Here is a 25,857-nt window from a genome sequence, read left to right on the forward strand (position 1 = left end):
AGTTGCATACATTAGTAACATAATTCAACATCCTTAATTTGGTATAAGTGTGACACATTTTCCTGCTTTCCTGTGTTCTGCTAAATCACCATAATCTGCCAAGCCTAAAGCCTTTATCCCAAGAGAGTAGAGCAGATCAGAACACTGCACCATGGGAAGGAACACATCTTTCCCAGAACTGGGTGGAAGCACATTTCTTGGTCAGCCATTGTGCAACCAGGGTGGAGAGAAGGGAGCCATTTCCATCATCTTGAGAAGGTATCTCTTTCCTGAAAGATGCTCAGATAGCACCTCCTTTGATATTGTGCACCCAAAAACACTGGGGAGATGGGACATTTATAAGATAGCACCAGGAGATTTACTCAGGTCATCTCAATGTGCAAGTTTCTCTTTTCTCTGCTGGTTGCCATTTCACCCTGTGTTTCTCACGGAATGCCCGCAATTGCTCTCAACACTCCTTGGGCTCAGTGCTTACTCTGTGGACCTCATTCCTCTCCAGACCAAATACCACACTCATTTCACAGCCTTATTTCCCTCTGAGGTGTGTAGCCAGTTCAGGTTGCAAGTGCTGAGATTAGAAATATAAATTTTGAATTTACTTGTGACATCATCACACATGTAAGGACACATTTGTATGATTCACTGTTTCTATATGCCCCTCAACTTTCTGTACACACCCCATTAAGGAGTCTGCTTCTTGATTCCTAAGAAATGTCAAAGTCTGTTGGAATCAAAATTCAGTGATTCCTCAATGATTTTTGTCCTTACTCACTTTCAATTCCTTAAGTTAAGCTCTAAGTGAACATTTCAAAACAGGACAGAAAAGGTGTCTATGGATTCCAGTTGGAGAGAAAATTTTGCATAATAATCAGATCAGTGGAAGACCAAGCATTGGGGAGACGGGTGCAGAGGTCAGGCCTCTGGGCAGAGTGGCCCTTGGTGATGTCTCCTGTCCTTTCAGGAAACTGCCAGTTGGGCAGCTTATCACACAGGACAGAGACAAAATGCTCATCTGGCAGTGTAAAAACTCAACTCTCCAGTTCCTTTGCCTTTCAAAGGGAGTTATGTCCCCAATATAGCCACCATTTCCATGCCCAGGCCATCAGGAGGAACAGCCAGAAGCTCCAGAGAGACAGGTACAAACATGGTGAAAAAACACTGCAGGCCACTTCTTGCTCAGGCCTCTGGGCAAATGCCTATAAGAACTCAGACAGTCGCAACCTGATGGGAAGGGTGTTGCTGGTAGAGGAGAAAACCTGTGTGGGAAGGGGGCACACAGAGGAGTGTCTGAGTAAGCAGAAGGAAGGGACAATTATCACAGATCAGCTCCTTGTCTCCTTTGTTTGAGAACATGACTAATTCCTGACTTCAGTGAATTCATACGCAGCCTTATTGTGTTGGGATCATCAAGACTGGAAGGCAGGAGAATTTCTCCATGACTAAAGGAAGCCAAAGAAGCAATCTTCATATTTCATACCTTTAAGAGGCTGGGAGTGATCTCACTATTTGTAAAGATCAGCCCTTCCCAATCTGCAAGCTCACCTTCCAGGACGGAGCCCAGCCCATTTTCACCATATATAAACTGCTGCCGGGAGGCTCATCTCACAGATCTGCTCCTCTCAGCTCTACCCTCCAGCCTCTCACGCTTTCTTCAGCCTTCCCGCTTCAGGAATCATGTCTAGCAAATCCACCGTGAGGAGCCAAAGCGTCAGCCACCGTGGCTTCAGCACCAGCTCAGCCAGAGTCCCAGGGGTCTGCCGCTCTGGCTTCAGCAGTGTCTCTGTGTCCCGCTCCAGGGGCACTGGTGGCCTCGGTGGAGTGTGTGGAGGAGCTGGCTTTGGGAGCAGGAGCCTCTATAGCCTGGGCGGCTCCAAGAGGATCTCCATCGGAGGGGGCAGCTGTGCCATCAGTGGTGGATATGGTGGCCGAGTTGGAGGTGGCTTTGGCTATGGAGGTGGAGCTGCCAGTGGATTTGGTTTTGGTGCCGCAGCTGGTGGTGGCTTTGGGCTCGGTGGTGGAGCTGGTTTTGCTGGTGGCTATGGGGGCTCTGGCTTCCCTGTGTGCCCCCCTGGAGGCATCCAAGAGGTCACCATCAACCAGAACCTCCTCACTCCTCTGAACCTGCAAATCGACCCCACCATCCAGCGGGTGAGGACTGAGGAGCGGGAGCAGATCAAGACCCTCAACAACAAGTTCGCCTCCTTCATCGACAAGGTGAGCCAGGAAGACCTGCCTCCACTGGGATATCAGGCTCCCCAGACTAGACAATCAATGAATGTCCTACTGGGGTGAGATTCAGGAGGGAGGGAGAAGGGGACTCAGAGGAGCTCTCCCCTGGGATGTCAGATGGCCTCCATGTTGACAACAGGCAGAAGGCGATGGAAATCACTTGAAACCACTGGGTCTCTTAAATGTCCTTCAACCCAGCCAGGGAACAATACTCAACTTGTGTTATCCATGAAGCAAAATAAGGCAATGAGAGAATAGAATCAGTCAGCTTTACCTGCTGAATATTCTAAGAGATTAAATAATAATTCCAGTGGAAAACTGTTCTAGGGCTCTGGACATGAGGAAAAAGGTGAAAGAAAAGAAAAAGATTTCTGAATGAATTTAAAAAAAGGGTCAGAAATATTTAGATAAAGATAGAAATAAGAAAAAGATTTCTGGCTGAATTAGAAAAAAAGTCTCACAAACATTTACATAAATATAGAAATGCAAAATGTGTAGAAATAGAGCATGACCATTAGGGCATTTGTTATACAGGGCAATCATGCACTAAAGCAGAAGTTAATGGAATCCAGTAATTAACTGAATTGGATTAAATCACTAGTTTCTGCACATTTAACAGTCCTTTACCTGAGGTACAATTTAAATATAACTTTCCACTTTGTAACAGAGAAATACTATGTTTTTAAATGTCTATTTAAGTATTTTGAGAGAGAGAGAGAGAGAGAGAGAGAGAAACTGAAAGAGAGAACAGGAGAGGGTTACAGATAGAGAGACAGCACAGAGCCTGACAGGGGCTAGATCTCACAACACAGAGATGATGACCTGAGCCCAAATCAAAAATCAGAAGCTTAACTGAATGAGCCACCCAGGCACCCCAGAAATATTTTTAACTAGATGTGTGGTTGTGCTTTTCAATAAAAAGAGAAGAAATGTTGAAAGATGCTGATAGGCCAAATAGCTTAGTTGGTGAGAAGATGTCACAGGTCCATGGAAGAGTTTCACACTAAGACCAGTGAGGTTGGAACGAAATAGGGTTGGGGGTGCAACACTGTCAGCCTGACCCTCTGTACGTGGTCTGTAATAGCCCAACCTGGGCGACTACCCAAAGTGCGTGGGCACCTGTCAGGTTACATCTCTTTCTCCCTGGCTTTCTCTGGCAAATAACAATCTTGTCTTCTTCCAGGTGCGATTCCTGGAACAACAGAACAAGGTCCTGGACACCAAGTGGACTCTGCTCCAGGAGCAGGGCACCAAGACCGTGAGGCAGAACCTGGAGCCCTTGTTTGAGCAGTACATCAACAACCTCAGGAGACAGCTAGACAGCATCCTGGGGGAGAGGGGCCGCCTGGACACAGAGCTCAGGGGCATGCAGGACATGGTGGAGGACTTCAAGAACAAGTGAGCACAAGGACAGAAAGGGCTCCATTCCCTGAAGTGCACACATCAAGACTATTGGGTGACTAGGTCAAGATGTGGGCCTGATTCCATAGCAAAACATGTGCATGGAAATGAAACTCACAATTGTTGCCGAAAACAACCCCGAATAGCAAAAAGGCCATAGAGGTGCATGGGGAGAGAAAAAGATAAAAACAATTTAGGGACCCCCAAAAATCATTTTTGTGGCTCACTGGCAGGAAGCTCTTTTTGGGTATATCTCTTTTATGGAAAGTTGGGATTCCAGGACACTTTTTCTGTATCATCCTTGCCACTGGCTCAATTATGTCTTACCCTCTTCTGTGTCTAGATACGAAGATGAAATCAACAAGCGCACAGCAGCAGAGAATGAATTTGTGACTCTAAAGAAGGTGAGCTGCTGAAGATCAGGGGTTCATGATCCTTTCTAGAAAGAAAGGACTCTTGGCCCCTGCACACATCCAAGAGGGGAGTAGATGGGGAGACTAAAAGGTGTTCAGACTGGGAAGGAAGGCTCAGCTGACTCCAAGGTGTTGGCTTGTTCCCCAGGATGTGGATGCTGCCTACATGAATAAGGTTGAATTGCAAGCCAAGGTAGATGCTCTCATGGATGAGATCAACTTCACCAGAGCCTTGTATGAAGCAGTAAGCATCCCCACTCCTCTTTTTTTGTTGTGATGGGGCTCTGCCAAGGGTGGAGGATCCTGGAGTGGGGTATGTCTGTAAGGCCAAGGGAAAGATGATCTGATGATCTTATGCTCTGCAGGAACTGGCTCAGATGCAAACCCACATCTCAGACACTTCCGTGGTCCTGTCCATGGACAACAACCGTAACCTGGACCTGGACAGCATCATCGCTGAAGTCAAAGCCCAATATGAGGAGATCGCTCAGAAGAGCCGGGCTGAGGCTGAGTCCTGGTACCAGAGCAAGGTGAGCCTTGAGTTGACAGGTGCCCAGGATTGCCTGTGTCCTCTTCCTAGACACCAGCAAGCCTACCCCCTTCGCTGGGAAAATCACCTCAAGGAAGCTGATGATTTCTCACAGGTGTGAACCCTGCACTCACAGAGCAGGCATTCACAGAATTTATGTGCTTTTTGAGTAAGTCAAAGAACCCCGCTGCAGGAGGCTAGCTACAGAGATAGGGATCTAGTGATCCTTGCTTTTGTCTTCACCCTGAGTCGGCTCCCTTGGAAACATAATACAGAACATTGAGGGCCTCCAACTGAACTAGGCAGCCAGCATTGCATGAAAAAGAGGGGCTGTGATCAGTGTACAGTATTCAGTGACCTTGCCCCGTCAACTTTCTCTAAAATGCCTTGGTGAGAAGTCACTAGCTCTGGGTGTGTTAAATGCCAGATTGAGAAGTCAGGTCACCATTAGCATGTGAAAACCCACATGCACCACCTTCTCTCCCTCTGGACTCCAGTATGAAGAGCTGCAGGTCACCGCAGGTAGACACGGGGATGATCTGCGCAACACCAAGCAGGAGATTGCTGAGATCAACCGCATGATCCAGAGGCTGAGATCCGAGATCGACCATGTCAAGAAGCAGGTACGGTGGGGGCTTCTGGAGAAGACAAGCATCGCTTCCTCACTCAACCACCAGGCAGCCATCAGCCACCATTTGGGAAATGCTGGGAATTGGGGGAAGAGCAAAGAGAGGGGTGCATGTGGCTCCCACCCTCAGTGAGTTCCCACATATGAGGACAGATGAGTGCTAACCCTACAGAATGACACAACCGCATGACAAGAGCAATCCCAATTAGTCAGAGTGTAGAAAGATCATCCAGGGACTTTTGAAAGAGATTACTTAAGGAGAATGCTTGGTTTAGGAATACAAGAAACAAGTGAGGAAAGAAAAGGGGAGGTCCAAAGTGGGGGGGGGGCAAGATTGTTCTAAATCTGCTCAACATCGAATTGAAACAGAAGTTGAGCAGTGACCCAGGATGAAGATCAGTGTTGCCCAAGCATGTTAGAAGACCTTAGGAGTGAGGAGGACAAGATCTCAATGGCCAGAAATGAAACTCATAGCTTTAAGTGAAGATGTTGGTAATTTTGTATAAATTAGGGGGCATCCACATGAATCATGAGAAAAGGTTCTGGTCTGGCTTTGGAGACAGCACTCAAAACAAACTGAGTGGGTCCATTTCTTTCAACTATGCTGGTATTTGGTCTAGTATAGGGTCTCCCACCCAGCCCTCAGAGAAGGTGGTTTAAAAAAGGCATATATGTCCTCATGTGGCTCCCAGACTACATAAATTGTGCAGAACAGACAAAGACTGGGAAAAAATGTGGTAGAAGTCCCTTACCATCGTATCTGGGCTCTGGAACTGTTCCTCACTAGAAAGAAGTATGGCTACTCTCCTGGAGAACTACATTACGAGTTCCTTCTGCCTATCTTCTTGCTCTAGTGTGCCAACCTGCAGTCCGCTATTGCTGATGCTGAACAGCGTGGGGAGATGGCCCTCAAGGATGCCAAGAACAAGCTGGCTGATCTGGAGGATGCTCTGCAGAAGGCCAAGCAGGACATGGCCCGGCTGCTGAAGGAGTACCAGGAGCTGATGAATGTCAAGCTAGCCCTGGACGTGGAGATTGCCACCTACAGGAAGCTGCTGGAGGGCGAGGAGTGCAGGTGAGTAACTCACACAAGCTCCTCAAACCTCTGAATACATGTCCGTGATGTCTGGCCATGAGCACAAGTTGAAGGCATTCTAGTTATGGCCACAATCATGACTCTCAGAGAATCTTAAAAGGCAGTTTGCTCATGGGTTATCCTCACATCGAGGCTTCCCACTCTGGTCCAGTGGTGGCTGTCTGAGGTCTCACGGTCCCTGTGTTTTCTCCCTTCCTAGGCTGAGTGGGGAAGGTGTTGGACAAGTCAACATCTGTAAGTACTTGGCTTGCCCCTCTCCCTTGCCCTTAGCCCTTCTGACGAGACTCAGACTGGCAGAATGAGCTCACTGTGTCCTATGTGTCCTTGTCTCCCTCCCCTTCACAGCTGTGGTGCAGTCCACCGTCTCCGGAGGCTATGGCAGCGCTGGCGGCTATGGCAGTGCCAGCGGTGTGGGCAGTGGTGCAGGCCTGGGTGGAGGCAGCGGCTACTCCTATGGCAGTGGCCACAGCCTGGGAGCTGGCTTCAGTTCCAGCAGCGGCAGAGGCATTGGGGGTGGCTTCAGCTCCTCTGGGGGCAGCAGTTCCACCATCAAATACACCACCACCTCATCCTCCAGCAGGAAGAGCTACAAGCACTAAGTCCTGCCATCAGCCCTTGGCCCCACGTTGTCCCATCTGCAGCTGGATTGCCCTCTCTCAGGCTGCTTCTCCTCTCCCGTCTCTGATTTCTCTTACTCTCTGAGCAGAACCTGCTGAGTGCCTTCATTTCTCATCACTGCCTATACCTGCTCCACCTGAGCTTCCACTACTCACCATCCAAAGGTCACTGCCTGGGTCCTACTCCAGGACACAGCAACTTCTTCTTGCTTCCACGGGCCCATGAATTCCCCATCTCTCAAGTAGTGAGGCCTTCCCTCACAGTGCTTGTGAAAGCATAAGTGATCAGCTCTATGATAAACAGGGTTTGTGTCCCTGTCATGTGTTCTTCTCCTTGCTCTCTTCCAATGCAATAAAGCAGATTTATAATATAATTCATGGTGGAGTAGTGACTTGCTTCATTACCTTTGGGTCCTGAGTGTTTTCATCAGCCAAATGCCTTATCATGTGAAAAATACTCCCAATCCCCAGTACTTACTCCCATCCTCTAGACTGCTTCATCAAACCTCAGTCTCGCATCCTGATGCACAGGATTCCTTGCCAGATTAGACTCCATGTAAATGCTTGTCAAGTGGAGTGGCAGGCATCTGGTTTACCATCAATGTAAAGTGTTTGCACTGCCTGTATTTGGGAGTAGCATCTTAGCCTCTTTGACTTGGTCTGTAAGATTCTCTGCCACCTGCTCAAGCAGCCACCCATAATGCCCAGAGAAATATAGTACTGTCCAGTTATAACCAAAGAATAGTGACAAGGGAATAAGAGGTTAGATTTTACTTGCAATTGCCTTCATGGCCCAGAAACGTGCCTGACAATAGCAATTAATATGTGTATACTGCTGAACCGGAAGTATACTTCTAGCAATATATCTTAAGAAACTAGTACAAATTCAGGAGGTTATATGTACACGGATGTGAATTCCAATAATCTTCACAACATGAAAAACTTGAAAACACTAGATTGGAGCAATTAAGGATCTACAAACTCAGGCACAAATCTCAGATGCTGACCTCTTGAAGTCTGAAGACAAAACAAGAATGGAATCTCCCTATTCCTTACCTCCTAGACCTCTTAACAGAGGCTCAAAGAAGTCAAGTTCTGTGCTCCGATGAGATGATCTTGCATCCCCTCTAGCTGTGCCCTGGCCTGCTCTGGTTTCTAAGAATGGTTAAGGGAAAACTCAGGATACAGTGCAAGGATGGTCTGTTAACTTCTGCTTCCCAACCACCAGTCACCGTTTTCAGTCCCTGTTTTCCCCATGCCCCTAACCCCAACTCAGCACAAGGGAAATTCTCATGGATTGGCTAATTTATAAAGATGTTTCTGGATCCTACTATATCAGTACCCTGCTGTGTTCACTTGTAACCATTCCCGCAAGGAACAGTGTCAGCCTTTCATTTTGACATAACTCCCTGCCCAGAATTTAATTAATACCAGATATGTGATGATTGCTTTCCAAAATCTAATCCCACTCACCACACATACTAATATTCCCATGTGGAATAATGGAAAGTAAAATAATTGACAAAGAAATTTATCTAGGATATAGGAATACACAAAAAGAGGATAAAGCGGTTCCTGGGTGGCTCAGTTGGTTAAATGTCTGACACTTGGTTTTGGCTCAGATCATGATCTCAAGGATTCATGCATTCAAGCCCAGTGTCAGGTTCTGCACCGTCAGCACAGAGCTTGCTTGGGATTCTCTGTCTCCCTCTCTTTGCCCCTCTGCACTAGCATTGTCTCTGTCTCTCTCAAAATAAATAAACAAACTTAAAAAAAATTCTTTTTAAAAGGACACTAAAAACTATATGGATTTAAATTAAAATTTTCTGATGCCTGGACATCAAAATTATAATCAAGAAAAACTCCAACAAACTGTATACTTACAAATTTGATAATTAAAAAAATTTTATATGTTTATTTATTTTTGAGATAGTAGAGACAGAGCAAAAGCAGGGGAGCGGCAGAGAGAGAGAGGGAGACACAGAATCGGAAGCAGACTCCAGGCTCTGAGCTGTTAGCACAGAGCCTGATGCAGGGCTTGAACTCAAGAACTGTGAGATCATGACCTGAGCTGAAGTAAGACACTTAACCAAATGAGTCACCCAGGTGCCCCATAAATTTGATAATTTAGATGAATTGGGCCAAAATAGAAATACAGAAAAGTGCTGAAGCTTACACAAGGAGAAATTTATAATCAGTATAGCCTTGAATCTATTAAAGAAATTGAATGAATAATATATAAGCCTCCAAAAAAGAAAGCACAAGTTAGGGGTGCTTGGGTGGCTCAGTTGGTTAAGCTCCAGTCTTCAGCTCAGGTCATGATCTGACAGTTCATGGGTTCCAGCCCTGCATTGGGCTCTGTGCTGACAGCTCAGAGCCTGGAGCCTGTGTCAGATTCTGTGTCTCCCTCTCTCTCTGCCCCTCCTCCACTCATTCTTTCTTTCTCTCTCTCTGTCTCTGTCTCTCTCAAAAATAAGTAAACTTTTTAAAAAATTTTTTAAAAAGCACAAGTCCTGGATATTTGCATTGGTTAATTCTACCAAACAATTAAAAAAGAAATGGTACTAATAAAATTAAAAATAAATAAATAAAATAAAACAAACACGCTAAAAAATAAAAAAATAAAAAAAAATAAAAAAGAAATGGTACCAATTCTTGACAATCTGTTATAAAAAATAGAAGCAGGAGGAACACTTTCTAACTCATTCTATGAGGACAGCATTACTCTAATACTAAAACCAGATAGAGAAACTCTATGATCTCTTATGACCATGGATACAAAAGTGCTCAACAAAATATCATCAAATTGAATCCTACGATGTATAAAGAGTTATACACCACAATGAATGGGATTTATTGCAGATACGCAAAGCTGATTCAACATTCAAAATCATTCAATGTAATTCGCCATATCAAAATTTTGAAGGAGAAAAATCATATGATTGTATTAGTTAAAGCAGAAAAAATTATATAATGCAATCCAACATCCATTCATGATTAAAAAAAAAAAAAAGGAAAAGACTCTCACCAAACAAAGAATAGAGGACAAGTTCCTCATCTTAGAAAAGAACATTAAGTTGAAGAGCCTGGGTGGCTCAGTCAGTTAAGTGGCAGACTTCAGGTCATGATCTCAGGTCATGATCTTGCAGTTCACGAGTTTGAGCCCCACGTCGGGTTCTGTACTGACAGTTCAGAGCCTGGAGCCTGCTTCAGATTCTGTGTCTCCCTTTCTCTCCCTATCCCTCCCCCACTCAAGCTCTGTCTCAAAAATAAATAAACATTTTAAAAAACTTTTTTAAAAAAGAACATTTAGAAAAAATCCTATAGAGGTGCCTGGGTGGCTCAGTCAGCTAAGTGTCTGACTTCTCAAGTAATGATCTCACAGTTGGTGAGTTCGAGCCCCGCATCAGGCCCTGTGCTGACAGCTCAGAGCCTGGAGCCTGCTTTGGCTTCTGCGTCTTCCTCTCTCTCTGCCCCTCCCCAGCTTGCACTCTGTCTCTCTCTGCCTCTCTGTTTCTCTCTAAAAAAATAAATAAACATTAAAAAAATTTTTTAATAAAAAAGAAATCCTATAGCTGTCATCACACTTACTGGTGAGATACTGGACCCTTTTCTTCTGAGGTCAAGAATAAGATAAGCGTGTATTCTCTCTCCATTTTTATGCAACAGTGTACTGGAAGCTCTAACTAGTGCAATAAGATGAGAGAAAGCAATATAAGTGATACAGATTAGAAGTGAATAAATAAAGCTCTTTATTCTCAGATGAGATGATAGTCTACGTAGAAAATCTAAAAACCTCCTCAAATAAACAAGTCAGTATAGCAAAGTTGTGGTACACAAGATCACTACCTAAAAAATCATTTGCTTTTTTATAGACCAGTAGTAAAGAACTGAATGTTGAAAATTTTTAAAGTATCATTTATAATAGTATCAAAATATTAAATTTACTTGGGCATCCATCTAATAAAATGTGAAGAGGATCTATGTGTGCAAAATCATAAAATATTGATATTGATGAAAGAAGTCAAAAGTGTAAATATATGGATAGATATTGCATATTCATGGATTAGAAGATTTGATATTATTAAGATGTCATTTCTTCCCATTTTGCTATATAGATTCAACATAATCTCAATTGAAATTTTAGCGAGCTTTGGGGCGTCTGGGTGGCTCATGCAGTTGGGCGTCCAACTTCAGCTCAGGTCATGATCTCACGGCTCCTGGGTTCAAGCCCCACGTCAGGCTCTGTGCTGACAGCTCAGAGCCTGGAACCTGCTTCGGATTCTGTCTCCCTCTCTCTGTGCCCCTCCCCCACATGCACATTGTCTCTCTCTCTCAAAAAATAAACAAACATTAAAAAAATAAAAATTAGTTTCTTTTTGTATATATATATACATATGTGCATACAAAAGTCACACATGTATATACAAAAAAGATTTATTTTAAGGCTCATGTGATTATATACATTAAATAATAAAACATTTATTTATTTATTATAGATTTATGATCTATATAATTATATGTATGTATTTAATTATATGTATTGTATATATCATAAGTCTACAATGATTTTTTGTACACATACGTATATACGTGTGTGTGTGTATACATATTTTTTCTGTCTCCTTGGTTCTATTTCTTTGGAAAACCCTGACTAATACCATTAGGAATTAAGAAGGCTCCCTGGAGAAGTGACTGATACTAGGACTGGGGTGGGAAATACACAAGATAATGCTATAGCATCTTTCAGTGACAAAAATTTAGGAAATAATCAAAAAGCCCACTGAAAGAGCTCCCAGTGGCAAAATTGGAATAATTTGTACCACGAAGGAAAGACAGAGGGAAGGAAGGAAGGAAGGAAGGAAGGAAGGAAGGAAGGAAGGAAGGAAAGAGGGAAGGAAGGAAGAGAGGAAACATGGAATCCTGAACATGTCCCAATGCATGGAATCACATCTCATGGTGAGGCAGGGGTGCAGCACAGTCAGGGGAGGGAATGTTTCAGAGAGGGGTTAAGAGCATGCTGCTCTTCTCTGCTCTGCTCCATGCCCCAGGAAGCAATCCCTACAGACTTCCTTGCTTGCTAACTAGTCATTGTATTTGGCCTTATGAAAAACTGGCAGTAGATCCAAGGATGAGAGGACAAAGAGTTTGAGGTGTCCATCTCTGGAAGTAGCTGTATCCCTCTTTGACCATGACTCCTGTTGGGCAGTTCCTTCTCAATGCTTTCACTTACTGGACTCCCTTTGACACTAAAAAGTAGTCACGGGGCAGGAAAACCATCCTCTTTTGGTCTTGGAGGCTCCACTCAGAGGCTCCATTTCCCCCAACACTGTTGCAGTCCCCACTCTCCTCATGCCCCTTTAGCAGCCCCTTCTGTAAGGCCGCTGTCATCTGTATCTGTATTCCTTTCACCTAAGAGACTCAGCTCCATCCATTGTGATAATGGAGGCCCTTGTGTTCCTGCTTCTGTCTGAAACTGCCAGCCTAGAATTTATCTGAATGCTCATGAAAGTTTTCTTTCACCACTTTCTCTCCATGCCCTTTGCCTAACTTGTTTTTCTTCACAGCACTTGGAGAAAGTAGTCACAAAGAAATCTTAACCTGTATTCAGTAGACTTAGTTTTAATACTAACATTGATATTGTTCTTTTGATACTACCATAGGTATATTGCAGGATAAAGCAAATACGTAATATATTTATGTCATTCAGGGCCAAGATTTCAGTGTGAGAAATAATAAATAAGGTATAAAACCATTCTTTAACGTTCTTTTTAAATTGAAAATATTAGCATAACTTCTGATTTGTTTTTTTAATATTTTTTAATGTTTATTTTTGACACAAAGAGACAGAGTGCGAGTGGGGGTGCAGAGAGAGAGAGAGACTGAATCTGAGGGAGTCTCCAGGCTCTGAGCTGTCAGCATGGAGCCGAACAACACAGAGATGGACAGCATGGAGCCGGATGTGGGGCTAGAACCCACAAACCATGAGATCATGACCTGAGCCGAAGTTGGAAGCTCAATCGACTGAGCCACCCAGGCGCCCCAGCTTCTGATTTGTTTTTAAATATATTCTTACATCTTTCCTAGTTCTGACCATTGAAACGACATCAAAGCAAAGACAACCCAGTAAAAGTGAGTACTCTTTTCATCCAAATTGTACTTTATGAATATTATTTCCCAATATAAGGAACTGGAGCTATTTGGCAGAATGATTGGTCCCATGTCAGTGACAAGGTAAGTACAAGGTAAGCTGGAGACAGATCGCCTCAGAAAACAAGGAAGCTGTAGAAGCTGAATGGGTCCTGTAAAAAGAACACAGAAGCCAATCTGAAGAACTCCCATTGGCTTAAGATGGGACAATTTAAGCACCCAAAGAACTAATGGCTGCAATGGACAAAAACATATCAAATATATAGATATTTTAAACTGTGAGTTTATAATTATACCAAAAATTCAAACAAAACAAATGACCAAACTAAAAATCTTGATTACATTTCTAATTGCTAAACTCTGAATCCGTTACTCTAAAAAGTGATTTAAAAGGGGAAAGGATGGGGGCCACTGGGTGGCTCAGTTGGTTGTGTCCAACTTCAACTCAGGTCATGATCTTGGGGTTCGTGGGTTTCAGTCCCGAGTTGGGCTCAGTGCTGACAACTCAGAGCCTGAAGCCTGATTCAGATTCGGGGTCTCCCTCTCTTTCTGCCTCTCCCCCCTACTTGTGCTCTGTCTTTCTCTCTCTCAAAAATAAATAAACATTAAAAAAAAAACAACAGGGAAGGATCAAGAACTTTGTTTGACTCTCCTGAATGAAGTTAGTATTAGGTTACCTAAAAAGTAAACATTAAGATTCCTTCTTTATAGATGAGTACTGACTAACAAATGCAGACACAGGATGATAAAATTGGAAAGGTGCCATTTTGCAACCCCTAATGAAATAGTGAGTCTAGGAAGTGCTCAATGAATATTACAATCTTAGATGAAATTTTATCGTGTACCTTTCAGTGGAGGGGTGGGGCTGAACCACAAAAGTCCCCTGATCTGTCTTAACATCACTAAGAATTAGACAACTAGCATTATGTACCTCGTGATACAATGCACTCAGGAGTACAGAGCACAGCCAGAATGCCTCTTGCTTGAAATAATGGAAGTAAATCTAATCAACTCAATACAAACTCTAGTACACAGAAAACCAAGGATGGAAGAAGTTATGTGATGCTGATGGGACACAACGAGACATGGCCTGGAGGTAGACATTCTGTAGAAAAAATAAGTTCTCCACAAATAAGTGACACATAGAAAAGGAAGGAGTTTCTTATCAAATAGAAGAATCTTAAGAGACATGCCTGTTAAATGCAATATGTGAACCTAGTTAGGATGTTGCATCAAGCAAACCAGGATTAAAAAAACATCTTTGAGATGACCTGAGAAATTCAAATACAAGTGGGTATTAGATATCATTAAAAAAAAAAGCTGTTTCTTAGGAAAGCTATAGTAGTGTTATGCAGTTGGATTAAAAAGTCATTATTGCTTAGACACACCTGCAAATATTTACAAGTGAAATGACTTGCTGTCTGGGTTTCCTTTAAGTCACTTCAACAAGAGTAGTAGAGGATTTAGATATAAAAAGTAAGGGATTAGATGAAACAATCATGAGAAAATGTTAATAAATGTTTAATCTGGGTGATTGGTACATGGTGGTTTATATGCTATTCTCTGCAATTGTATCCACTTGAAATGTTCAAGGATACAAATTTTGTTTAAAGTATTAAGTAAATCATCACACCGAGGAGAGCATTTAATTGAGGATTACATTTCTACTGACAGTAAATGTGATGTCTTCCAGAAAGCTTTCAGATGACTCCCAGCATGGCTCTAGAGTAGAGAGGCCCTTAGGACGAGGACATCTGCTTAGAATAAAATTGTTTTCATTAAGTGTGAGAGAGGAAAAAATAATATTTTAAATTGATTAGCTTGATATTTTAGTTTGTATGATATTTTAAATATAAATGTGTGAATGGGAGCCTTCTGAACTTAATTGTAGAGACAAATGGGAAGCACTTCCTCCTTCTCAAATACCCAAAAATGAGAAGAAGAAGAAGAAGAAGAAGAAGAAGAAGAAGAAGAAGAAGAAACAAAAAAGTAAACTCCACCTTCAACCACCAACATGAAACAATCTAAAATCCATTAAAAAAAAGGAGCATGTGGGCGGCTCACTCAGTTGAGCATCTGATTTCTGCTCAGGTCATGATATGGTTTGTGAGTTTGAGCCCCACATGGGTCTTGCTGCAGCCCAGAGCCCACTTTGGATCCCTTGTCCCCTTCTCCCTCTGCCCCTCCCCCTCTTGCACCCTCTCAAAATATATAAACCTTAAAAGAAATAGAAGAATATTCTCACAGACATAGAAAAATGCAAGACAGTTGTTCAGAAACTCAGAGAGAAGATGCCCACAGTTGCAAATCTCAGGGAAGAACACTCAACACCAACAAATCCAAACCAAACAACTCAATAACCACGAAGGAACACCAAACAAAGCCAACACAGGTTTTCCTACGTGCCAGACACTGTTGACTCACTGCACTGCTGCTAAGTCCCTGTAAAGGACACTTCATCAGGTGCACATCCAAGAATCCGTTGTTTGCAACAATCAGAACTGGGTGTGTGGGCTGGACCCCATTTGTCATGAAGTTTCACAAACCTGTGAAGGCTGGGCTGAATAAGGAATCCGTCCAGGCTTATTGGCAGCATTTTGTTGGTGAAGCAAAGAAAGCAGAGACGAAATTGTGAGCCACTCTGTGGTGACCTTTGTTGGCTTGTCAGAGTTAAAGCTTAGAGGAATTATTCACACAGCCCTGTGTCATAATGAGAAATCCTATTCGCCTGGATATGGCCCTGGCCCCCCTCCCAGAATACCTCCTGCAAATGGCAGGGCCAGAAAGGGCTTGCTTCATTCACAGATGAGCACTGGTCAGAAAGGAACCATTCCAGGGAGCCTGGGTGGCTCAGTTGGTTAAACGTCCAACGTCAGCTCAGGTCATGATCTCACGGTTCATGGGTTCCAGCCCCGTGTTGGGCTCTGTGCTGACAGCTCAGAGCCTGGAGCCTTCTTTGGATCCTCTGCCTCAGATTCTGTGTCTCCCCCTCTCTCTCCGCTCCTCTCCTGCTTCTTCTCTCTCTCTCTTCTCTCTCAAAAATAAATTAACACTCATTAAAAAACAAAGGCAGAGATAAAGGAAGCATTCCAGGATCACAATAGGCACCTTCCATTAAGTAACACAGGGACAAACAAGAGGCATGTGAAAAACACTCAACAGAAAAAAATTCCAATAGTATATTTCCCAAAATTCAATGAAATAGACACCATGATAAAATCAGAGAACAAATGGGGCAATTGAATGAGATAATAAAGGAGAAAATGAACTGGAGGAGCTCAGAAAAGGAGCCAAGAAACAAGACAAAACCACACTAGAAATGAAGGCCATGCTGAAAGCAGACAGGGAGGTGAAGGCATTGCTGAATGGGCAGTAATGGACATGGAAAGGGAGGTAGACAGAGGGGGAGAAGAGCTTGCAGGCATGAAACAGCCATCACTGAACATTAAAGGAGGACGAGGAGAAAACACATAAGAAATACAACACAGGCGTAACTGAAAAGAGGATATAAAGGTGGATATTATACAAACATGGATATGCATAAAATATATACTTTTTAACAATATGGGCACCCTCTGTACATATACACTCGCCCCAATATCTCTCTCCACCTCTTTCTTCTCTCTCTCTCTCTCTCTCTCTTTCTCACACACACACACACACACACACAGACACACACACACACACACACACCACATACCCCAGGAAAAACACAGAAACACCCAAATGAGGATACTACAAAGATACACAGGAACTGAGAACACCGCTTGAATCCATATATAGGAATTGGCTGCTTGGGGAATGACCTTGAATGTATATTTTATTCCTTGAACGTCTTCAACATTCTCCTTCAACGTCTAAACATTGAAGCAAGTGTGTAAGTAACAATATTCAATATATGAGTAGGCAGTCTATACATCTACATCTGGAATGTTTAAACAGATAGCACATTAAGTTTCTAGCTTTACCTATCACTTTACAGGATATACAAAGGACACAGTAAGATGTTCAATGAGGCACCATGAACATGCAACTAGAAAAATCCAAGGAATGAAACACTGCACCTGACAAAGAACCCAGTCTCTTTAACAAATAAATTGTATGGAAAAAATGAAGGAGGATATACTGACTTACAAGATTTAAAAGACATTGCACACACATATAATATGGATTGAGCTTATTTGGATCCTGATTTGGACAACCAAAATATAAAAAATAACACCAACAGGTATATTTGAAAATGGAATAGACACTTGGTGACATTAATGAATATATGTAAATTTTCAAGATAAGAAAATGATATTTTGGTTATATTTTTGAGTCTCTCGTTCAGACATAAATACAGAATTATATACAAACGAGACAACATGATCTCTGACATTTATTTTCCGATAATTTACAGTCGTTATGGAATAGAGTAGGAATATGGAAGCTATCATATTGGTCGTGAGATAATGCTGTTTATATAGCTGAGTGATAAGAATATAGGGACTGATTATGTTGTTATGTTACTCCTTTATGTGGGTGAAATTTCAAGTAAAAGCAAAAAAAGTCATATTTAACTATTGTAATAAAGCAAAAGAATGAGAATGTTACTATGAAGGCATATGAAATAGATTATTTCAGTCTCCTATCTCTGCTGGGTACAACATAAGTGGAGAGGAGAGCACTTAACTTCTGATACACATGCATAACATGCAGATCCTTTGTTTGAGACAGTGACTAACTCCTAGCTCAGTGAATTGAGAATAGTCTCATTGTATTGAGATCAAGTCAAAGCTGGAAGACAGGAGATATTTTCCCTGACTAAAGGAAGCCAAAAATGCAATCTTCGTTATTTCATAACTTTTCTAATAATCCAGATGTGACATCACTGTTTGTAAAGCCCAACCCTTCCCAATCTGCAAGCTCACCTTCCAGGACGGAGCCCAGCCCATTTTCACCATATATAAACTGCTGCCGGGAGGCTCATCTCACAGATCTGCTCCTCTCAGTTCTACCCTCCAGCCTCTCACGCTTTCTTCAGCCTTCCCGCTTCAGGAATCATGTCTAGCAAATCCACCGTGAGGAGCCAAAGCGTCAGCCACCGTGGCTTCAGCACCAGCTCAGCCAGAGTCCCAGGGGTCTGCCGCTCTGGCTTCAGCAGTGTCTCTGTGTCCCGCTCCAGGGGCACTGGTGGCCTCGGTGGAGTGTGTGGAGGAGCTGGCTTTGGGAGCAGGAGCCTCTATAGCCTGGGCGGCTCCAAGAGGATCTCCATCGGAGGGGGCAGCTGTGCCATCAGTGGTGGATATGGTGGCCGAGTTGGAGGTGGCTTTGGCTATGGAGGTGGAGCTGCCAGTGGATTTGGTTTTGGTGCCGCAGCTGGTGGTGGCTTTGGGCTCGGTGGTGGAGCTGGTTTTGCTGGTGGCTATGGGGGCTCTGGCTTCCCTGTGTGCCCCCCTGGAGGCATCCAAGAGGTCACCATCAACCAGAACCTCCTCACTCCTCTGAACCTGCAAATCGACCCCACCATCCAGCGGGTGAGGACTGAGGAGCGGGAGCAGATCAAGACCCTCAACAACAAGTTCGCCTCCTTCATCGACAAGGTGAGCCAGGAAGACCTGCCTCCACTGGGATGTCAGGCTCCCCAGACTAGACAATCAATGAATGTCCTACTGGGGTGAGATTCAGGAGGGAGGGAGAAGGGGACTCAGAGGAGCTCTCCCCTGGGATGTCAGATGGCCTCCATGTTGACAACAGGCAGAAGGCGATGGAAATCACTTGAAACCACTGGGTCTCTTAAATGTCCTTCAACCCAGCCAGGGAACAATACTCAACTTGTGTTATCCATGAAGCAAAATATGGCAATGAGAGAATAGAATCAGTCAGCTTTACCTGCTGAATATTCTAAGAGATTAAATAATAATTCCAGTGGAAAACTGTTCTAGGGCTCTGGACATGAGGAAAAAGGTGAAAGAAAAGAAAAAGATTTCTGAATGAATTTAAAAAAAGGGTCAGAAATATTTAGATAAAGATAGAAATAAGAAAAAGATTTCTGGCTGAATTAGAAAAAAAGTCTCACAAACATTTACATAAATATAGAAATGCAAAATGTGTAGAAATAGAGCATGACCATTAGGGCATTTGTTATACAGGGCAATCATGCACTAAAGCAGAAGTTAATGGAATCCAGTAATTAACTGAATTGGATTAAATCACTAGATTCTGCACATTTAACAGTCCTTTACCTGAGGTACAATTTAAATATAACTTTCCACTTTGTAACAGAGAAATACTATGTTTTTAAATGTCTATTTAAGTATTTTGAGAGAGAGAGAGAGAGAGAGAGAGAGAGAAACTGAAAGAGAGAACAGGAGAGGGTTACAGATAGAGAGACAGCACAGAGCCTGACAGGGGCTAGATCTCACAACACAGAGATGATGACCTGAGCCCAAATCAAAAATCAGAAGCTTAACTGAATGAGCCACCCAGGCACCCCAGAAATATTTTTAACTAGATGTGTGGTTGTGCTTTTCAATAAAAAGAGAAGAAATGTTGAAAGATGCTGATAGGCCAAATAGCTTAGTTGGTGAGAAGATGTCACAGGTCCATGGAAGAGTTTCACACTAAGACCAGTGAGGTTGGAACGAAATAGGGTTGGGGGTGCAACACTGTCAGCCTGACCCTCTGTACGTGGTCTGTAATAGCCCAACCTGGGCGACTACCCAAAGTGCGTGGGCACCTGTCAGGTTACATCTCTTTCTCCCTGGCTTTCTCTGGCAAATAACAATCTTGTCTTCTTCCAGGTGCGATTCCTGGAACAACAGAACAAGGTCCTGGACACCAAGTGGACTCTGCTCCAGGAGCAGGGCACCAAGACCGTGAGGCAGAACCTGGAGCCCTTGTTTGAGCAGTACATCAACAACCTCAGGAGACAGCTAGACAGCATCCTGGGGGAGAGGGGCCGCCTGGACACAGAGCTCAGGGGCATGCAGGACATGGTGGAGGACTTCAAGAACAAGTGAGCACAAGGACAGAAAGGGCTCCATTCCCTGAAGTGCACACATCAAGACTATTGGGTGACTAGGTCAAGATGTGGGCCTGATTCCATAGCAAAACATGTGCATGGAAATGAAACTCACAATTGTTGCCGAAAACAACCCCGAATAGCAAAAAGGCCATAGAGGTGCATGGGGAGAGAAAAAGATAAAAACAATTTAGGGACCCCCAAAAATCATTTTTGTGGCTCACTGGCAGGAAGCTCTTTTTGGGTATATCTCTTTTATGGAAAGTTGGGATTCCAGGACACTTTTTCTGTATCATCCTTGCCACTGGCTCAATTATGTCTTACCCTCTTCTGTGTCTAGATACGAAGATGAAATCAACAAGCGCACAGCAGCAGAGAATGAATTTGTGACTCTAAAGAAGGTGAGCTGCTGAAGATCAGGGGTTCATGATCCTTTCTAGAAAGAAAGGACTCTTGGCCCCTGCACACATCCAAGAGGGGAGTAGATGGGGAGACTAAAAGGTGTTCAGACTGGGAAGGAAGGCTCAGCTGACTCCAAGGTGTTGGCTTGTTCCCCAGGATGTGGATGCTGCCTACATGAATAAGGTTGAATTGCAAGCCAAGGTAGATGCTCTCATGGATGAGATCAACTTCACCAGAGCCTTGTATGAAGCAGTAAGCATCCCCACTCCTCTTTTTTTGTTGTGATGGGGCTCTGCCAAGGGTGGAGGATCCTGGAGTGGGGTATGTCTGTAAGGCCAAGGGAAAGATGATCTGATGATCTTATGCTCTGCAGGAACTGGCTCAGATGCAAACCCACATCTCAGACACTTCCGTGGTCCTGTCCATGGACAACAACCGTAACCTGGACCTGGACAGCATCATCGCTGAAGTCAAAGCCCAATATGAGGAGATCGCTCAGAAGAGCCGGGCTGAGGCTGAGTCCTGGTACCAGAGCAAGGTGAGCCTTGAGTTGACAGGTGCCCAGGATTGCCTGTGTCCTCTTCCTAGACACCAGCAAGCCTACCCCCTTCGCTGGGAAAATCACCTCAAGGAAGCTGATGATTTCTCACAGGTGTGAACCCTGCACTCACAGAGCAGGCATTCACAGAATTTATGTGCTTTTTGAGTAAGTCAAAGAACCCCGCTGCAGGAGGCTAGCTACAGAGATAGGGATCTAGTGATCCTTGCTTTTGTCTTCACCCTGAGTCGGCTCCCTTGGAAACATAATACAGAACATTGAGGGCCTCCAACTGAACTAGGCAGCCAGCATTGCATGAAAAAGAGGGGCTGTGATCAGTGTACAGTATTCAGTGACCTTGCCCCGTCAACTTTCTCTAAAATGCCTTGGTGAGAAGTCACTAGCTCTGGGTGTGTTAAATGCCAGATTGAGAAGTCAGGTCACCATTAGCATGTGAAAACCCACATGCACCACCTTCTCTCCCTCTGGACTCCAGTATGAAGAGCTGCAGGTCACCGCAGGTAGACACGGGGATGATCTGCGCAACACCAAGCAGGAGATTGCTGAGATCAACCGCATGATCCAGAGGCTGAGATCCGAGATCGACCATGTCAAGAAGCAGGTACGGTGGGGGCTTCTGGAGAAGACAAGCATCGCTTCCTCACTCAACCACCAGGCAGCCATCAGCCACCATTTGGGAAATGCTGGGAATTGGGGGAAGAGCAAAGAGAGGGGTGCATGTGGCTCCCACCCTCAGTGAGTTCCCACATATGAGGACAGATGAGTGCTAACCCTACAGAATGACACAACCGCATGACAAGAGCAATCCCAATTAGTCAGAGTGTAGAAAGATCATCCAGGGACTTTTGAAAGAGATTACTTAAGGAGAATGCTTGGTTTAGGAATACAAGAAACAAGTGAGGAAAGAAAAGGGGAGGTCCAAAGTGGGGGGGGGGCAAGATTGTTCTAAATCTGCTCAACATCGAATTGAAACAGAAGTTGAGCAGTGACCCAGGATGAAGATCAGTGTTGCCCAAGCATGTTAGAAGACCTTAGGAGTGAGGAGGACAAGATCTCAATGGCCAGAAATGAAACTCATAGCTTTAAGTGAAGATGTTGGTAATTTTGTATAAATTAGGGGGCATCCACATGAATCATGAGAAAAGGTTCTGGTCTGGCTTTGGAGACAGCACTCAAAACAAACTGAGTGGGTCCATTTCTTTCAACTATGCTGGTATTTGGTCCAGTATAGGGTCTCCCACCCAGCCCTCAGAGAAGGTGGTTTAAAAAAGGCATATATGTCCTCATGTGGCTCCCAGACTACATAAATTGTGCAGAACAGACAAAGACTGGGAAAAAATGTGGTAGAAGTCCCTTACCATCGTATCTGGGCTCTGGAACTGTTCCTCACTAGAAAGAAGTATGGCTACTCTCCTGGAGAACTACATTACGAGTTCCTTCTGCCTATCTTCTTGCTCTAGTGTGCCAACCTGCAGTCCGCTATTGCTGATGCTGAACAGCGTGGGGAGATGGCCCTCAAGGATGCCAAGAACAAGCTGGCTGATCTGGAGGATGCTCTGCAGAAGGCCAAGCAGGACATGGCCCGGCTGCTGAAGGAGTACCAGGAGCTGATGAATGTCAAGCTAGCCCTGGACGTGGAGATTGCCACCTACAGGAAGCTGCTGGAGGGCGAGGAGTGCAGGTGAGTAACTCACACAAGCTCCTCAAACCTCTGAATACATGTCCATGATGTCTGGCCATGAGCACAAGTTGAAGGCATTCTAGTTATGGCCACAATCATGACTCTCAGAGAATCTTAAAAGGCAGTTTGCTCATGGGTTATCCTCACATCGAGGCTTCCCACTCTGGTCCAGTGGTGGCTGTCTGAGGTCTCACGGTCCCTGTGTTTTCTCCCTTCCTAGGCTGAGTGGGGAAGGTGTTGGACAAGTCAACATCTGTAAGTACTTGGCTTGCCCCTCTCCCTTGCCCTTAGCCCTTCTGACGAGACTCAGACTGGCAGAATGAGCTCACTGTGTCCTATGTGTCCTTGTCTCCCTCCCCTTCACAGCTGTGGTGCAGTCCACCGTCTCCGGAGGCTATGGCAGCGCTGGCGGCTATGGCAGTGCCAGCGGTGTGGGCAGTGGTGCAGGCCTGGGTGGAGGCAGCGGCTACTCCTATGGCAGTGGCCACAGCCTGGGAGCTGGCTTCAGTTCCAGCAGTGGCAGAGGCATTGGGGGTGGCTTCAGCTCCTCTGGGGGCAGCAGTTCCACCATCAAATACACCACCACCTCATCCTCCAGCAGGAAGAGCTACAAGCACTAAGTCCTGCCATCAGCTCTTGGTCCCACGTTGTCCCATCTGCAACTGGATTGCCCTCTCTCAGGCTGCTTCTCCTCTCCCGTCTCTGGTTTCTTACTCTCTCTGAGCAGAACCTGCTGAGTGCCTTCATTTCTCATCACTGCCTATACCTGCTCCACCTGAGCTTCCACTACTCACCATCCAAAGGTCACTGCCTGGGTCCTACTCCAGGACACAGCAACTTCTTCTTGCTTCCACGGGCCCATGAATTCCCCATCTCTCAAGTAGTGAGGCCTTCCCTCACAGTGCTTGTGAAAGCATAAGTGATCAGCTCTATGATAAACAGGGTTTGTGTCCCTGTCATGTGTTCTTCTCCTTGCTCTCTTCCAATGCAATAAAGCAGATTTATAATATAATTCATGGTGGAGTAGTGACTTGCTTCATTACCTTTGGGTCCTGAGTGTTTTCATCAGCCAAATGCCTTATCATGTGAAAAATACTCCCAATCCCCAGTACTTACTCCCATCCTCTAGACTGCTTCATCAAACCTCAGTCTCGCATCCTGATGCGCAGCATTCCTTGCCAGATTAGACTCCATGTAAATGCTTGTCAAGTGGAGTGGCAGGCATCTGGTCTACCATCAATGTAAAGTGTTTGCACTGCCTGTATTTGGGAGTAGCATCTTAGCCTCTTTGACTTGGTCTGTAAGATTCTCTGCCACCTGCTCAAGCAGCCACCCATAATTCCCAGAGAAATATAGTACTGTCCAGTTAGAGCCAAAGAATAGCAACAAGAGAATAAGAGATTAAATTTGACTTGCAATTGCCTTCATGACCCAGAAACGTGCCTGACAATAGCAATTAATATGTGTATACTGCTGAACTGGAAGTATACTTCTAGAAATGTGTCTTAAGAAACTAGTACAAATGCAAGAGGTTATATGTACACGGATGTGAATTCCAATAATCTTCACAACATGAAAAACTTGAAAACACTAGATCTGAGCAAATTAAGGATCTACAAACTCAGGCACAAATCTTAGATGCTGACCTCTTGAAGTCTGAAGACAAAACAAGAATGGAATCTCCCTATTCCTTACCTCCTAGACCTCTTAACAGAGGCTCAAAGAAGTCAAGTTCTGTGCTCCGATGAGATGATCTTGCATCCCCTCTAGCTGTGCCCTGGCCTGCTCTGGTTTCTAAGAATGGTTAAGGGAAAACTCAGGATACAGTGCAAGGATGGTCTGTTAACTTCTGCTTCCCAACCACCAGTCACCGTTTTCAGTCCCTGTTTTCCCCATGCCCCTAACCCCAACTCAGCACAAGGGAAATTCTCATGGATTGGCTAATTTATAAAGATGTTTCTGGATCCTACTATATCAGTACCCTGTTGTGTTCACTTATAACCATTCCCACAAGGAACAGTGTCAGCCTTCCATTTTGGCACTAACTTACTACACAGAATTTATTTAATACCAGATACGTGATCCCAGATCATGGATATGCAGGGCACCAAAGTATCATCAAATTGAATCCTACAGTGTATAAAAAGTGTTCTACACCACAATCAATGAGATTTAATGCATATAAGCGAGGCTAATTCAACATTCAATATCAGTCAATTTAATCCGCAATTTCAAATGGCTAAAGAAGAAAAAATCATATGATTGTAATAGTTTATGCAGAAAAAAATTAAATAACATTATCCAATATCCATTCATGATTAAGTGAAAAACTCACCAGACAATGAATAGAGGCAAATTCCTCATATTTGAGAATAATATTTTTTTAAAAACATGTAGCTAACATCACACTTACTGATGAGAGACTGGACACTTCACTTCTTTTTGTTTATGTTTACTTTTTTTTGTGTGTGTGAGAGAGAGTGAGCATGAGCAGGGGAGGCGCATAGAGAGAGGAAGACACATATTCCAAAGTAGGTTCCAGGCTCTGAGCTGTCATCACAGAACCCGAAATGGGGCTCCAATCCACGAACCCTGAGATCATGACCTGAGCTGAAGTTAGACACTTCACCAACTGAGCCACCTAGGCGCCCCTGGACCCTTTAGTTCTGAGGTCAAGAATAAGATTAGCATGTGTTCTTCTCTCCACTTTTATTGAACAGTGTACTAGAAGTTCTAACTACACAATAAGATGAGAAAAAGCAATATAAGTTATACAAATTAGAAGTGAAGAAATAAAGCTCTCTTTATTCTCAAATGACATGACAGTCTATGTAGAACATCTGAAAACCTCTTCAAATAAACAAGCCAGTATAGCAAAGTTGTAGTACACAAGATTACTACTTAAAAAGTCATTTGCTTTTTTATTTTTGTTTTGTTTTGTTTTGTTTTAATATAATTTATTGTCAAATTGGTTTACATACAACACCCAGTGCTCATCCCAATAAGTGCCCTCCTCCATGCCCGTCACTCATCTTCCCATCTCCCCCAAACCCCACACACCCTTGGTTTCTGTATTTAAGAGTCTCTTGTGGTTTGGCTCCTTACCTCTCTGTTTGTAACTAATTTTTTCCCCTTCCTTTCCCCCA

At 44.0% G+C, this 25,857-nt stretch overlaps 2 protein-coding genes across 2 annotated transcripts; both read left to right on the forward strand.

The window, feature by feature from the left end:
- The first annotated feature begins 1,596 nt into the window (after positions 1-1,596).
- On the forward strand, positions 1,597-7,287 carry KRT6A (keratin 6A). The gene is made up of 9 exons (XM_058742675.1): positions 1,597-2,214; positions 3,413-3,627; positions 3,974-4,034; positions 4,192-4,287; positions 4,409-4,573; positions 5,070-5,195; positions 6,055-6,275; positions 6,496-6,530; positions 6,642-7,287. Exons 1-9 carry the CDS (start codon positions 1,675-1,677, stop codon positions 6,893-6,895), a joined length of 1,713 nt encoding a protein of 570 aa, XP_058598658.1. The 5' UTR covers positions 1,597-1,674; the 3' UTR covers positions 6,896-7,287.
- A 10,764-nt stretch (positions 7,288-18,051) lies between these two features.
- LOC131519550 (keratin, type II cytoskeletal 6A) lies at positions 18,052-23,723 on the forward strand. The gene is made up of 9 exons (XM_058742683.1): positions 18,052-18,648; positions 19,849-20,063; positions 20,410-20,470; positions 20,628-20,723; positions 20,845-21,009; positions 21,506-21,631; positions 22,491-22,711; positions 22,932-22,966; positions 23,078-23,723. Exons 1-9 carry the CDS (start codon positions 18,109-18,111, stop codon positions 23,329-23,331), a joined length of 1,713 nt encoding a protein of 570 aa, XP_058598666.1. The 5' UTR covers positions 18,052-18,108; the 3' UTR covers positions 23,332-23,723.
- Positions 23,724-25,857: the final 2,134 nt, after the last annotated feature.

This window comes from Neofelis nebulosa, chromosome 8 (assembly GCF_028018385.1).
Source record: "Neofelis nebulosa isolate mNeoNeb1 chromosome 8, mNeoNeb1.pri, whole genome shotgun sequence".
Taxonomy (NCBI): Eukaryota; Metazoa; Chordata; class Mammalia; order Carnivora; family Felidae; genus Neofelis; species Neofelis nebulosa.

Excerpts from the sequence above, each read along its gene's own strand:
- LOC131519550 (XM_058742683.1), top strand. The coding sequence starts at position 18,109 with ATGTCTAGCAAATCCACCGTGAGGAGCCAAAGCGTCAGCCACCGTGGC. Across the intron at positions 20,724-20,844 it reads CCAGAGCCTTGTATGAAGCA|GAACTGGCTCAGATGCAAAC; the intron begins GTAAGCATCCCC and ends TATGCTCTGCAG. Across the intron at positions 22,967-23,077 it reads TGTTGGACAAGTCAACATCT|CTGTGGTGCAGTCCACCGTC; the intron begins GTAAGTACTTGG and ends TCCCCTTCACAG.
- KRT6A (XM_058742675.1), top strand. The coding sequence starts at position 1,675 with ATGTCTAGCAAATCCACCGTGAGGAGCCAAAGCGTCAGCCACCGTGGC. Across the intron at positions 5,196-6,054 it reads TCGACCATGTCAAGAAGCAG|TGTGCCAACCTGCAGTCCGC; the intron begins GTACGGTGGGGG and ends TTCTTGCTCTAG. Across the intron at positions 6,276-6,495 it reads CTGGAGGGCGAGGAGTGCAG|GCTGAGTGGGGAAGGTGTTG; the intron begins GTGAGTAACTCA and ends CTCCCTTCCTAG.